The 15,388-nt window shown below is 49.4% G+C and overlaps 1 protein-coding gene across 10 annotated transcripts in view; it reads left to right on the top strand.

Annotated features, from left to right (window-relative positions):
* Positions 1-15,126, top strand: part of UIMC1 (ubiquitin interaction motif containing 1) — a 39,842-nt gene extending 24,716 nt beyond the window's left edge. For 6 of the 10 annotated variants that reach the window (XM_077786655.2, XM_021530687.3, XM_085591498.1 and 3 more), the window contains exons 7-13: positions 794-882; positions 1,786-1,865; positions 5,073-5,241; positions 10,650-10,728; positions 12,245-12,365; positions 14,119-14,182; positions 14,624-15,126. In XM_077786655.2, coding sequence (XP_077642781.2) covers positions 794-882; positions 1,786-1,865; positions 5,073-5,241; positions 10,650-10,728; positions 12,245-12,365; positions 14,119-14,182; positions 14,624-14,877 — 856 coding nt within the window. In that variant the 3' untranslated portion in view covers positions 14,878-15,126. Of the gene's footprint in view, positions 1-793; positions 883-1,785; positions 1,866-5,072; positions 5,242-10,649; positions 10,737-12,244; positions 12,366-14,118; positions 14,183-14,623 lie in introns of those variants that run through there. The other 4 variants (XM_085591503.1, XM_085591502.1, XM_085591501.1 and 1 more) reach the window with 2 other exon arrangements.
* The last annotated feature ends 262 nt before the right edge of the window (positions 15,127-15,388 follow it).

Here is a 15,388-nt window from a genome sequence, read left to right as displayed (position 1 = left end):
GTGGTTGAGCTTAATAAATCTTGTGTTTGTCAGTGCGGGGATTCATGTTTTTAAAGTGTGTTCTTGCATACTTGATCAGACTAATCAGAGAGCCATGCAAGGCGCAGAGTGTGTCAGCATGGGTGCCAGACTTACTCAGCAATGCCTGTCTGTGTCAGAAAGACACTGTGCAGTAAGGTGGGAGAAAAAAAAAAAAAAAGGACTGTGCAGTGAGGTGGGAGAAAAAAAAAAAGGAGGAATCCAAAAGTCAAAATGAGAGGAGCAGTGCTGGGTGCTGCTCCGAGGAACCACTACACTAATGCTGTAAGGACTTTGCTGCAGGGAAAATGTCTTGTATCACATCTGTGCTGCTTCTGGCTGCCATGCACAGGGATAAGGGAGGAAATGAGCAGTGTGAGGAGGGAGAGGATAATGCAGGATAAAGCAGGTCTGTCTTTCCCCCTGAGGATTTCCTTCCCTAGCCAGAAAGAGGCACAGTGCTGGTACCTGCACAACTTCCACATCTTCTCCCACAGAGAGTCCCATAATTGTGAGCAGGTATTTTTGCTCCCTTGACAAGAGATAATGACCCTTTCTGTCTTTCTAGAATAAAGAAATGTTCCCTTTGGGGCTTTTGCTTAGGATGGCATTTTAGACCCATATTTTGCTGTTAATCCTGGTCATTTCTGGCTGTCAGATATTGACCACTTGGAAATTATGGCATCATCTGCTATTCTCAACTGTGTAAGAAAGGCAGGTGTGGCCCTCTCTCCTACTGGGTTGGAAATTCTTGTTATATTTATGTTTTGAACAGCATCTCCATAATGACCCCACTTGGCAGTAAAAGGAGCCCAGATACTGCCACAGAAAATGCTGCTGAAGAAGCGATCTCTATTTGCCCAGGTAAGAGGCACTTGAGACTGTTATGAATTTTGTACCAAAAGTTACACACTGAGGAAATTCAGAGAAAAGAGAATTTTCAAGTTATTTGAACAAAACGAGATTTATTTCCCATCTCCATTTTTCAAGGGTAAAATTATTCAGGTAATTTAATTTGATCCCCTAGTTTTGGATCCATTTCCTCTAAGGCAGTTCTGTGACAGGGATTGTTGGAGACTTGCTGAAGAGACACTTGGATGTGCACTGAGCATGGAGGGATCACTCAAAGCAAGATGTCTCTGCAGTGCAATCATATTTTCAGATTTTTCAGTGTCAAGATAATGTGCAAAGCTGAAATAATTTTTGTCTTACATTAATTAAACATGTTTGGGACTAAGGAGTTTTTCTTCCTTGTCTCTCCTACCATGTTTTAGATTTTCTGGTCTAAGGTTTTAAGTGAGAAAAATAATGAAGAGGCTTCTCCTGTTCATGAGCAGCTGTAGCAGGATAGGTCATGGTGGTGCTTGGAGGCATGTTTTGTTGCTAACAAAGATGTGGAGGTCTAAAGAAGGTGTGACTGTGAGACAGACCATGGAATGGGAGCTCTGCTTGTCTTGATGTGAAAGCAGCACTATTCTTGCTTTGTCTCCATCTCAGCAAGTGTCCCGCACACTTTGTCTGTGTCTAATCCCACTCCCCATGAAGCTACACAGCTGCAGTGCCTTTATCCTCACACTACCATGCTGTGACTTTAACCCCTCATCTGGCTATGTTGTTGCACTTTGTCTGTTAACATTTGTGGCAAGTCTAAAGAATGTCTTGAAACTGTGAAAACTCTTAAAAAGCGTTAAGGACTAAGCTACATCAACAAGTGAAGAGATAGTTGGGGACTACAACCTGTGCTGACATGGAGATGTTTTCCTGCAGAGACACAGCCAAGCCCACTGGAAGCTGTTGAGGAGGAGAGTGAAGAGCTCTGTTTAGACGGCAGAGGTGCACCTATGCAGGTAAAAGATCTTGAAGGGTCCTGTTTGCAATCCTACCTTTTAGACCTCGGTTCAGCTGAGCTGTGCTGGCATTTCCCTTTAGGTAGCTGGAAGCTTGGAGTTCTGCTGTTTGGATCCTCACAAACAGTTTCCTCTTTGCTTTTCTCTACTGCTTTATATCTCCAGTCCCTTTTGGCTGGGGACTGCATGCAGCTGCTTCTGAAGCCTTTCAGTCCTATAGCTGGAGAGCTGTTATCAATTCCAGCCCGTTCTTTTATATCCCAGTGCTGCTGAGCTGGAGGATGCCATCAGCGTGGGCGGCAGTGCTGTTGCTTGCCCATGCTCAGGGGTCCAAGCTGTGATGCTCAGCAATATAGAGGGACCCCAAGAGCTCTGAGGGGAGTCTGAGTAAACCTCAGTCTCTTGTGCTGTCACCTGCTTGTCCCTTTTACACTGCTCTGAACTCCAGTTTGCTCTCCACAGACCAAGAGGCTAAGAGGAGAGCCTCACCCAGAGATCAGACTGATCTAAAGATGTGCATGAAGTGTTGAGAGCTGGTGGTGGTTTTCAGGCCAAGCAGAGTGTCCTGAGTCTGGGAATCTTGAGTTTTGTGCAGTAATAGTTAATAGCAATAGTAAGTCAGTGGCAGGGCCATCCTTTTACCTTCTGCTGCAGATGTGTGCTGTGTGCAACCCCTTTCCCTGTGTTGTCACACCTGCACAGCAATTGCTTTGCAGCTGTCACTGTACCAACATCTGACTTCAGTTCCTGCTTCTGATAAAACTCCCTTTGTCTATTAATTTAGAAAGCGATATCAAAGGGGTTGCCAAGTACTCCTCTGGTGCAGGGTACATGAATACAGAATCGTACAGCTCTTGACAAGAGGATTCATTTGTGGAAAGCTCATTCTGGGAGTTTGCAGCTTGTACAGCACGCCTGCAGTTCCAATGTCTCATTCTCAGAGGCCTCTTAATAAACCATCTTCTGCTCTCGTGTGCCTTTCATTCTGCAGGTATCTCCAAGCACTGCTCAGTCAATTAGGGACTGCAGCAAGGAGAGAGGCGGTCCTGGGCTGGCCACCAAAGCACATTCATGACCCATTTGGCTGCGGCCAGGACACTGCCCTGTCCCCTTGTGCATTGCAGAGGGTGCCCTGTGTCTCACATCTCTGCCTGTATGGCACAAGGTGGTGGGGAGCAGGTTCCTAGGGATTGTTTGACTTCATTATGGTTGGCAGCAGGTCCCAGACCAGAGCCACAGCCCTCCAGGAAAACAGCAGAAACAGCTACCATGGCATCAGTGGTTTGCAGGAGCCAAGCAGAGACCACTGGGAATGACTTCTTCCTAGCAGATGCTGAGCCAGGACACAAGAGTCTTGTTGTTGAGCTCAGCCTCTAGCATTGCTCTTGGCTGGCTGTTGGCTGCAAGTACTATGTCTTGTAGGCAATTTCCTCTGCTAAAAGGAGAGGCAAATGTCTCTGGCTCTGACAGGGGTGATTGGTTCTGCAGTTGAGGTTTTCCAGACTGTTACAGCAAGGTTTTGTACAAGCAGTCTTTTGTTACAGAATGTTGCATTTCCATTTAAAATTAGTAATTTACCGCTGAATGTAGGCGGGCAGGGTGTGCAGAATTGGTGATCTCCTAAGATTGCTTTAAAAAAGGCAGCTAGAAGGAGCAGTGCCTGCTGCTTTTCCCATCATATTTTTTATGTGTGTTGTCTGTGTAGTGCAGGTTTGATCTGATCATTCATGTTTGACACATCTTGTATTTTATGGCTCTTCAGTGTGATGCCCCACAGTGAGGACTTCACAAGATGTAATGACACTGAGATGTGAGAGAGGGGTACAAGTGTTAATGCTGTAAGTGATGTACTTCAGCAGCCTGTGTTTGGCTGGAGGAACTCTTGTGGCAACTCCTCTGCAGAAATTCAGGGCAGAAAGCCTTCCTGGGAATGAGGGATGTTCCTGGGGCTCGCTTTCGTAGCCTTTCAGCTAGTGTCGGGTAGAAATGCTTTTTGAGATTTGGAATCTCAGTTTGAGTCGCAGTCCTGCAATTTTTGTCATAGCTCCTCTGAGTCAACAAAGCACCCTCCTTCCCTTTAGGACATAAAAATCAGGATCAGATCCTCATTTGGGAAAGGAAGTAATAAACCGAGTAATACAGCAAAGCGCTCCAGTGGCACGGAGCATCTTGGCTGACCCCAATTACTGCTTCCCTGAAATGATACTGTTGGAGGGATGCAGACAGCAGTTTTGCTGCACACTGTCCACATGTCACTGCTTAGCTCTAAGAACAGAAACCTCTCCTATATTATTTTTCTATAGATTTCTCTACATGGTTAATATTTAAATAGCTTTTCTTAATCATTGTGGGGAAGGGAAGGTTTTTTCTTAAATGTGGAAAAATCTTACAACAAGCCTGACTAGGCAGAGATGCAGTTATGAGTGAGATGGCTGCAGTCTGCTGCATTTGGGAATGTCAGTGGCATAGGGAGCAGGCTGGATCTCTGTGGGTTGATAGTGGAGCACCTTTGCAGCTGTGTGACCAATGCAAAAAGAGAGTGTCCATAAATGGTAATGGCACTCTGAGAACGTACACGAGCTGTGACATTCTGCCCTGGCAAAAAGCCTCTGCTAGTAATTTTGTGTGACACAGATTTTTAATGGTATTGCCTCTCTCCTTGATCGGTGTCCCCTTCAGCCACCTCCTCTCTAAAGGAGGAGCTTCCAGTGATCTCTCCAGGCTTCCTAACACCACAGCAGCCTCCTTTCATCCTGGGGGAAGCTGCGTTCCCAGACAATGCTGCCTGTGCAGCATGGATCATGTCCAGAAACTGATGAGCACAAGTCAAGTGTTGAACTCTTGCTTTGCCCATGAATTTTCCATCAGTTTCGCTTCTGAGATTTCCTGATTAATGGAAGCTTTGCCGTTTTTCCACTTTAGTGCAGGTGATGTTTGCCTTAAACAGTGTGCATGGCTGTGCAGGGAGTTTCACCATGATTCAGAAGGACATGTTGCCTTTGCAAGAAAAATTAGTTATCAGTGCAGCATAGTTTATTCACCCAGTGGTATTATTTCTGAGCATTATGTGATGAAGGAAGAGTAAAACTTATCAAGAAAGTCTGAGTCCGTGTGAGCGTGAGTAGCTAGCAGACAGCATGGAGCTCTGCACCTAAGCAAAGTAAGAGAAACAGCCTTGTCTGGCTAATTTTTCTTCTTCTTCCTTAGGTTGGTGAGGATGAAGATGCTGGCAGGACTGTGTCGGAGTGCAGTGCTCCAGCTGCTGCCCGTGTGTCGTGCCCTCTGTGTGACCACAGCTTCCCAGCTGGCGAGATCGAGGTGCACGCCATGTACTGCAACGGCGCGGCGGGGCCGGAGCCTGGCGAGGACGCTCCAGGTCTGCCAAGTGCTCCTTCCACGTGTTTGCTCCTCGTGCTCACTCCCCTTCCCCCTTGGTACTTGGCAGGCAGGTGCTGCAGTCTTGTCTCTCTCGAGATATTTGGTGTATGGGGAGGTTTGTTCACTCTGCCTTATTCCATCTCCACGCTGCCCAGGAGAGTGTTATTGGAAGCTCTGGTATTTCCAGCACCTCCTGCACAGAGACATCATTTCTGATTGACTTCACACAATAATTTGCCACATTATCAGCTCTTGAATATTACCCCAGGATCTAGTTCTGGATGCTTCAAGCAGTACTTGTAAGATTTGTCTATTGTGTGCTTTGTTTAGGACCTGCAGAGAATGTGGCAGTGGTAGAAAATGGAAGGCTTGAGCCATGTGGGCAATTGTCCTTCAGGGCTATTGAGAGGGGAAAATGTTCTGTACTACTACAAGAATGGCCTGTGCTCAGCATGAAGTCTGACATTGTATGTGCAAAAATGGCCTGTTCAGGTGGCAGAATCTGCAGAAAAGTTTTCCTCTTGTTTCACTAAAATTGCAAAATGATAACTATCAGTCTGGGAGTGTGGATTTTTCTCCTTCATGTGAAAAGTGAAGCACAGAAGCACAGTCGGAATGCCCATATTAATCTTCTTTGTATTCTTTTTCATATCAGTTTTCCATAGCCAACCTTTGTAGAGCTTAAGTGAACAAATACACTGGTTGATTATCAACATATTCAGTAAGTTATGTTTTAGCTGCTGCTTGAAATGTAAAATCTGTGTTAGTACAATGTCAGGTTATATCAAAGTAGTAGCTTGTAATAAGATTAACTTTTCAGGCTGTGAATATATAATTTTCAGTTACATACTGGCTTGTTAAATGCAACCTAAATCTATGATGTTTGAGCAATTTGAGCAAATCATAGCTAGTACAAGAACTGTAACTTCTGCATTCCTCTAGCAGGAGGGAGTTTCGCCGTGTAATCTTAATGCAGAGTTGATGTAGTTTTTAAATAAAAGGTTCCTGCGATGCTAAATCTTTGGGGATGTGACATGGGTCCTGTCAAGATAACAGGAGCCAGAGTAAAGGCTGATACAATTTTGGTTGAAGGTTCTCTCCGCAGGCACAACCCAGCTACTGATGCAAAACATTTGGCTCAGGCAAATCACAAATTATCATAGTTCCTTTCCTGTCCTCAAGACTGATAGAGGTTTTATTTGTGTTACAAAATGGAGCAGAATTTTAATGTGCCTTTTAGCAGGAATGTCTTTGGCCTCGTGGTATTCTGGTCTCTGGTGTGGCTGGACTGTGAGTGTATCCATTGATCCTGGGGAATTCCCACTGTGATCAGGAAAAGGCTTTGAAGTCTTCAGCAGTGCAAGGGAATCTGTTTTTTTTTTTTTTTTGGCGTTGGCTTTCAGCAGGACAGAGTTCAAGGCTGGCCTCTCCATTCTGCTTCCAGGCTAGTCTCCTTGGGGATGTTTGTAAGGGTAGTTATTTTGGAATTGCTACTCTGCTGTTCTGGCTTGTTCAGAACAATCCCCCTGTAAGGAAACCAGCCTGGAATAAAAGGAATTTTGCTCTGTAATAATGGCTGTAAGTGGAGCAATGGGTCTGGGACAAAATCACAGTAATTTGAGTTTTCTATTGCCAGTTATTCTAGTATTTTCCCTGTAGAGACCAGGCTCTATTAGCCATAACAGTGTAAGACACCTGTGTTGTTTGCACCCAGACTCTTTGCAGACCACGGGCTTACCAGGCTTGGGCAGAATCCTGCCTGCCTGTGGGGCTCTGGCTTGTGGGGCACCTCAGGCCAGCTTCCACCAGCTGTTAGAAGGCAACTGTCACCCAAAGGGCTCTCAGCTGCTGGGCTAGTCAGTGAAATTTGGGTTGAATAGGCAGAGATGCTGTTCAGCTCTGAGCAGAGGCCAGACAATAGCCTGGCACAGCTGTGCAGGTACAAAAGGACTCTGTTTCCAGGGCTGTTACCTTGGCATCCACCACTAGCACAACATCCACAGGTAAAGCTAATGCATGGGGAGAGCAAAGATGCGAGGGAATTGTCTTCTGAAGCAAATGCCAGCTCCTGTGTGGGTCCAGAAGCTGTTCTCTACCGCTGCAGCACTGTGTGCTCTTGGCTGGCTGCTGGCTTCCTTGGGAGCACAGCAACCGTCTTGTGTGAGAGGAAGTCAAAGTTCTGCTCTCTAAGCCATGCCCTGATCTATTAAGAAAATATGGCTTCAGTTTTCCTTTGGTGCACTGGATCAGGCATCCTTAGTCTGTCTTCAGATTTATTAATTAGACTTACTCCTGATGTCTCTGGAATTGCAGTCCTGCAAACTGTATCTCTCAGTGATTTTCATTTTAATACTACAAAAGGATGAGTTCTTGCTGGTTTTACTTCTCTTCTTCCTTCTTATAATCATGCACCAAAGTCTCTCAGTCCTAGGTCTCAGGAGGCCAGCTCAGTCTGGCTGACATCTAAGGGCAAGTTTTCAAATGAACAGCTGGGCAAGATGAGCTACAGTTGCTTCCCCTATGTACATGGTCAATCTGGCTGGGTGCCCAGACCACCACATACCTGGGCAGCATGAAAATCTTATCATGAATTTCCACTTTCCTGTGATCTGAGTAAATAAAAAAGAAGAGCCTGATGTTGTTTTAGCTACTGTACCAGGCTGGGGAGGGCTGAGACCCTGGGTTTCCAGCTCAGTGACTGGTGTTCATTCCAAGTGAATGAGTGGAGCTGTGGAATTTCTGTGCCAGCTCCCTCTTTCTTTGTGCACTCAATTGGAGGGGCTCACTTGTGTGAGAGGGCTCTGCTGGAGTCACCACATTCATCACCCTCTGCTGCTGCCAACACAGGGATCCGCTGGTCTCGGTCTGGAAGTGAATCTTGGCTGCAGCTGAGTACAGCAAATACTCTTGGGCTTTGTGACATACTCGGTGCTTCTCACCCTTCATCTACATCCATCCAGCATTCTCGGTTCCCAAGTGAGCCCAGGAAAATGAGGATTTGGTATATCCCTTCCTCCCAAAAGCTCCAATGCAGTCTTGATGCAGCTGTCAGTCTTCAGCAGCAGCACTGATGCTGTTAAAAAGCTCTTGACAGCATTACAAGTGGCACTGATAAAGCAAAAAAGAGTAAAGAAATGGGTGCAGAGGAAAACTGCATGGCTTCTGAGAAGGGACAAGATGCCATGAGCCAGACACTGACAGGTCCTGCAGGGAAGTGGCACAGCTGGCAGTGAACACAGGGAGCTGGTGGATGGGACCGCAGGTGGGCTGAGCAGGAAGGTGCTCAGTGGTCCTGACCTCGCAGCTCCACATGCCAGCCAAACCTGGCAGCCCCAGGAGGTGCCCGGGCTGAGTGTGCTGATAGCAAGGCCATACTGGGCAGGGTTTGCTGCTCTTCCCCAGGGTGAGTGCTGGAGCCAAACAGGCCAAGAATGACTTGTCAACCAGAAGAAATGCCAAGTGAGGGAGAAGGTTGTTCTTGGGCCACGGAGTCTGTCTGACCCAGCAAAGGGCATTGCATTTGGGAGAGTTACAAGGCTCCTGGCACACAGGCAGATCAGCACTGCTCTGTGGTGGGGATTTTGCCTGTGGCAAGTCTTTTCCTGTGTTCCTTCTTGGGGGCAACCAGCATGTTCTGATGGGGGTTATGCCTCACCAGCTGGCTCTGTTCTCTCTCCTCTGCTGCTTCTTTCAGCAATGCAGTTGAGGGTCTCCTCCTTGGCAGCTAGTCCCAGACATCTCTAACAGGCCCATTATGCCAGATGTGTTCACTGCTTTTGGAAGAAAATAGAACTGATTAACACCTGAGCGGGAGCACAAGGCTCGTTAAGGAATATTAACGAGCACACGCTGATTTGGAGAGCAGTTCTCACCATGCTGTCAAACACATATGTTGGTTGGGTTCTTGGGAGGCTGGATGGCCTGGGGGGCGGCCATTGTTACCAGTCTTCCTAGTTAGGCTGCCACTTCAGATCTGGGCCAGGCTATGTTAAAAAGAGACATTTGCTTTAGTTCCTGTGAATGATGCGCTGTTGGTATCACTCATCGCCTAGGAGACAATACCCACATCCCAGGAAGGCTTGAACTTGTTTCTTCAGCATTGGTTGTCTCCCATCAGCCCCAACAGCTCCTGAGCACTTCACAGTACATTGCTGGTTTTGGCTGCAGATCAGTGGTTGCTGCTAAAGGAAAGGCTGTGTTGCATTATGGATAGATATTGGGGTTGCCCAACATTCTAGAAATGGGGTTTTGCTAAAGCTCGGAAGAATTCCCTTTGTTCCGCAGAAAATTTTGTGCTTTGCTTTCTTTATCACAGATGATGTGCTAACAATAACAAGTTTGTTGTGTCTATACCTTGGAGTCAGACTTTTGTCCTCATGAGTATGGGAAGCAGCATCACCAAGCCGTAAAACAGCTCCCTGCATTGTCCCCTTAGCCAGCATGCCTGAGAGCGCTTACTGTGACATCTGTTTTGGAGCTGGAGTCTTGAACGTCCCTGGTGAAGCAAGCTAAGCTATCTGAAATGCTCCCTGAGGATCTTTGCTGGTGGTATGTCAACAGGAATACACTGAGAGGAATTCAACTGGAAGGGACAACACTCCAACGTGCTCCCTGCAGATGCCTGCAGAGCCAGTTGGGAAAGGCTCCTTGGGCTTGCTGGGGGAACAGAAATGGTTGGACCCGTCAGCTGCTCAGCTGGGATCTCACTGGCTACCCATGTGTTGGAGCTTCTGGAGAGCAGCACTGCTCCTGCCAGAGATCTTCATCCAGGGGACTGCCAGGGCTGTCTGTGGACGATAGCACAGATCACCATGGTTCACATGGGCAGTGGGAAAGTGATGAGTGTGGGCTAATTGTTGTAACCTTCCCTTTCCAGTGTGAGCTGTGTCCCTTCCCAGCCAGGCTCTCTAGCACAGGTCTGGTGCCTCTGCACAGCCCTTGCCTCTGCTCTCTGTTTCCCTGAGCCCACAGCTGGCACTGTCCCTCCCTGCAGCAGGCATGGGAGCCTGGTTTGGCAGGGAGCTGGGCTGTGCTGCCAGAGCAGCTGGGTAACGCTGCTCTCAGGCTATCACACTGCTGTCATCGGCCCTGAAATTCCTGTAAACTACAGACTGTCAATCCAGCTGTTTTCTGGCAAATTAGGTGTGAAGTGGTCAGCTGGCTCCCCAGTCTGGGAAAGGTAAATTTTTCAGTATTCCAGGAAAAAAGGACACTTGTTCATCGACCTCTTCTGCAGGAAAGAAGACCCTGCTTGTCCCAGTCCACTGTTTCTTCTGCTCTACCATCACTTCTGCTGCAGCTTTGAGTGGAAGTGATGGAAACTTGGTGCATTTGAGCATGATGTAGGGATAGTTTGGGGTGGATGGTAGTAACCCTTTTTGTTAACCCTTTCTGTTTTTCCTCCAGTGCTCACCCGGCGTCAGAGAGAGGCAAGAAATAAAGCTGCCAGTGGTAAAAGCAGCCCACCATCCTCAGACATTGACAAGTAAGTAGGTATGCCTGCTCCTACAAGATTATTTCTGTGGTTCTGTACTAGCTTGACTATGGATGTCTTTATTCCTGTACAAATGCTGGCTGTTGGCCTTATAACAGTGTTTCCCTAAGAAATTACTTTTCCTCAGTGCCTCTTGTTGCAGTGCTGGCTATATTTAAACCAAAGCAAGAGGAATTTGCTGTTCTCAGATTGTTTATTTTTGCACTGATTTCCTTTCAGCCCAATCCATGACCGGTCAGGGCTGCATGGCTGCTGGAGGGGAGCTGGAGCTAAAATGGTGCTAACTCAGCCAGTTTCTGATGGGAGGTTTGAGCTTGGTAACCCCAGGAAAAGAAGAGGCCAGGACATGGAGGCTGTCAACATGGCACCTGTAGTGATATCCTTAATTAAATTAGACTTTCAGAATAGCAGTGGCTTTGTTTAATCTCTCTCCATGCAGCCCCTCCTCCTGCCACCCACACAAAGCATCATAAGAGAGGATCTGACAGTAAAATCCCTGCTATGGAAGCAATTTTGCTGTTACAAACAGTGGATGGCAACATCACTAATGGAATTAGGCTAATTATAGAGAGGACAGCTTCTGTTTAGACACATTATCTGGGTAATCAGTACTGACTGGAAAGAAAATATGGGAAAAAGTGCTGCAGAGTTTTGCTCGATGGGGGCTCTCCATATGCATTTTAGAGCCTGGGGTGTTTCACTCAGAGAGTACCACTATCAAACTGAACACTATGTTGCTGGGGCTGGTCCCTGGGGGATTTGTCTCTTCTTGGAGATAGTCCATTCCTGAATGCAGCTTCCCTCCTGAAGAGCCAATGTCCTCTTCTGCAGGATACAGTCCCTGCTGAGAGCTGGTGTGGGAGTGAGTGTAGCTGTGCAAATCTATGCCTGACCTTCATCTCCTTTCACCCAGAATAATCTTTTTCCCAAGAACACTCAGTTGTCCTGCGTGAGCCTGAGCATCTTCCACCCAAATGAGGGGGTTTGAGAAACAGGCTGAGGCAACCCCCCCAGCAGGAGCATGTGCTCTGCAATTCCTCTCCCTGCATGGCATGATGTAAAATGGAGACAGTGCAGAGAAAGGCTTGATTTACTAGTCAGACAAGTTCATCCAGCCCTGGTAAAATGTCTTTCTGATTTAACACACTTGGTTTACTTTTCAGGCAGAATTTAACTCCCCTTTGCAAAGCCCTTGCACTTCATTTCTGTAGATTTTGACAGGGTGCTTTATGTCTGGGGAAAAAATCAGTGGTGTTTGAGATAGTTAGATGAGCAGATTTGATTACTGTCCCGCTGCTGCAGCAGCAGGATACAGAGGAACAGGCAGGGAAAACTGATAATCACTGAGTCTTTGTGATTGGTGCCAGCCTGACCCCACTGAGCGAGACTGGATTTGGTGACACGTCTTCTCCATGGCATGGCCTGGAGAGGAGAGTCACCACTGGTGTCTGGAAGCCTGGTGCAGGGTGAATCCTAATGCAGTGCTCTGTCCTTTGCTGCCTGGCAGGTGTGAGAAGTGCTACCTCTGTAAGTCACTGGTGCCACTGCTGCAGTATCAGAGGCACGTGGACAGCTGCCTTCAGGCTGCTAGGCAAGCTCAGGGAACCAGGAGGCTGCGAAGAGCCAAGGTGAGGGGGTGACCCTGCACACCATCCCCTTTGCTTTGCGCTGGGTCTGGGGCTGGGTTGGCAGCAGGAGCTGTTTCCCTGGTTGGCAGGGATGAGCTGACCTGATGTAGGATTACCTGTCCCTGTGGGCCACTGTGGACAGAGAACTCACTCCCTCCTTCCCACGCCGGTCTGCGAGAGCACCGGCCGGTCCCAGGGGTGAGCTAATCCAGCAGAGCTGCCAGCAGCCTCTCCAGTGGGCAGGCAGCCAGTGCTGTGCTGCTGCCAGCCAGCACGCCTCAGTCCTGCAGCCTTCCTCGGCTGGATGTCGATGGAGTGGAGGCCAGCGTCAGGATGACAAACCTATCCGGATATCCACAAGCCCATTCCCACGGGGAAGGCTTTAGAGCCAGAGCAGGGGAAATTGCTCAGTGCTGGGAGCGAACAGCAGCGTCCCAGGAGAGCTGTGGGGGAGTGAGTGTGCTGGAGGTGTGTTGGGTGTGGGGAACGTGCCTTGCTAGAGGAGGTGGGAGGCAGGAGCGTGGGTGGCATCTGGCTCACAGTCACTCGCCAGGTGTTAGCCCCCACCTTGCTTTTTCCTGCTCGTGGCAGTCTCAGGGGAGCACAGAGAGTCCTTCCAGGTCTTCCTGCTGGCTCCTGCAGGCAAAACCCTCGTGCTGCAGCTCTGCCTGCGCTCAGAAATGTGATTCACGGCATGAAGATGCAACATGATGTCTTAGTTTTGTATAATCCCTTAAATCCATCACAGACCTCAGCCCTTTAGGGATTCAGATGCAAATGATGAGATTTCTGGTGGATGATTTTGGCTGGGATTCAGCTAAGCACTGTGTGGTTCAGAGTACTGCAGGGCATGGCTTCTCCTGCATGTGACCAGCTCTGTGGGGGCTCTTTGATTCTGCCCTGTGCCCCACAGCTGGCTGGTGTGTGGGTCCTGCAAGCAGGCACGAGCACGGGGTATGGGGGAAAGATGCTGAAGCCAGGGGGCTCTTTGGGAAGGCTCAGCAAGGCTCTGTTACCTCTGGCCCTGTCTTTTGCTGGGGTGGCAGCTCACTGGGGAAGCCTGGGCATTGGCTGGGCCATTGCAAAGCTTCCTAATGGCACAATTGGGCTTGCAGTTTCCTGCAATAGCCCATTTTGGGGTGATTTGCAGCTCCATTGCCACAGCCAGGATGCCAGTGCTTTCCAGAGCAGTTCTGGGGGCAGAGAGCAGCCAGGAGAGGGAACTTTGCTGGGCCAGAGAGCCTCAAAGCAGCCACACCAAGTGGTCTTCCTCTAGTATGTGTGACCAGCATGGCTGCATCTTCCCAGGGGCAGAGAGAGGGCACGGGTTCCTTGCCTGGCAGTGCCCTGAAGGCCCTTCCCTCCAGCATCAAGCACAAGGGCAGACTTGTCCCACTCTGCTTTTGGACATGCAGTGCTGGGTGATGTGTTCCAGCTGTGTCAGAGCCCCTGATGCCCCCATTTATCACAGCCCTGTGCTTGCTGGCTGGGCTTGAGGTTGGCATCCTGTACCCTGGCCTCCTTCTTTACCAGGTTCTGCTTGATTAGCTGCTCTTTGCTGCCTCTGTTTGAACATGGGCTGGGCACAGAGCAGTGCCCTTCCCACGGGTGGCTGGAGGCCCTGGATAAGCAGCAGTCCCTCTTGTCCCCAGCCTGACCCTGAGGGCTGGGGGAACAAGTGCCCACGAGGCCATCCTGGCTAAGGGGTTCCCTTGTGGCAGTGCTCTGATGGTGGTTCTCTTCTCCTTGGCAGGACACTGGAAGGCAGAAGAGAGGACTCCTCAGGATGCTGGAGCTCTCGGAGAGCAAGTCTGAAGGTGGAAAACTTTCTGTGCCAGCCTGGCCGGGTCAGGGCAGCTCTTTCCCAGCTCTCCCCTTTTAGTCCTGCCTCAGCCTGGGCTGTTCTGGGAGAGTAAATTCCCCTTGGACGGGTCTGTTCTTTCTGAGCAGAGCAGGAGGCTGTGGCCTTAGTTGGCTGTCAGCATTCCCCAGCACACATTCCTGCCAGTACCCACTGGATTTGTGCCCACTGGACCCACACCAGGGCGCACAGCCCTTGCAGGAATAGGGGTGTACTCTGAACCATTGCACCAAAACATGTCCAACTTCCTGGGGTACGTGGGAGGTTTCTCCTATCCCTGTCTGTGCACCAGCGCTTCCCTCTATGGATCCAAGGGCAGGAGGAGAAGAGGGGGGAGAGGTGCTCTTGGCAGCACCCGTGGCTCACACAGGAGGGCTGACGTGTGCTTTTGTTGCAGGTGCTGACGCAGAGACTCCCCTCACTGGATTAGGAGACCAACAGTCCTCTCCCACACTCTCAGCTGCTGATGGGGAGCCGTCAGCAGACAGCCCCATCTCCCTTCAGCACCGTCCTTCCCATGTCTCCCCTGCGAAACCCGGCATCTCCTTGGAAGCCATGGATGGTGTGGTGGACTCAGAGCTGCCCATGGCTCTCCATGGAGGCAGCCAGCAACGGCCCAAAGGCTGCCGCCGGAGAAGGCACAAATTCTGAGGGTGGCAATGCTGCAGGGACCCCCGGCAGCTCCCTGTGTCCCAGCGAGGGTCTTCTTGGCACTGTACCCCTGCTTCACCTGCAGCCTTTGTCTCCTGCTCCCCTTTTATATGTTTTATACTATCTGTTCTGGGAGCGCTGGGTGGAGAAGTGACTGTGTGTTTTATAGGTGCCTGTGCAGCTTTGCTCTCTCTTACAGAAATGGAAATATATTTATGTATGTTTTTATGAAACTGCAGCACCACGGCAGAGCTGTGCTGGCTTTCTCTGGGGAAGGGGAGGGCACTTGTGGGAGGAGAGGAGGAGCAGCAGACGGCGGGTCCCAAACCACGCTTCCCCGACCTCTCCTGGAGCTGGCGTTGGTGCCGGGGCTCGGGGCAGAGGGCTGCAGCAGCACAGCACTAACATTCCCAGCCGGGACTGGCAGAGGGCACCTTGGTGCCAGCTGACAGCCGCAGTCAGCGGATGCAAGGACCGGAGGAGCCACGGCCGCGGTGTCCCCGTGTCCTTG

The sequence above is a fragment of the Lonchura striata genome, chromosome 13, assembly GCF_050655825.1.
Source record: "Lonchura striata isolate lonStrDom1 chromosome 13, ASM5065582v1, whole genome shotgun sequence".
NCBI lineage: Eukaryota > Metazoa > Chordata > Aves > Passeriformes > Estrildidae > Lonchura > Lonchura striata.
Note: the sequence above shows the minus strand (reverse complement) of the source record. Positions and strands in the feature narration are given on the sequence as shown.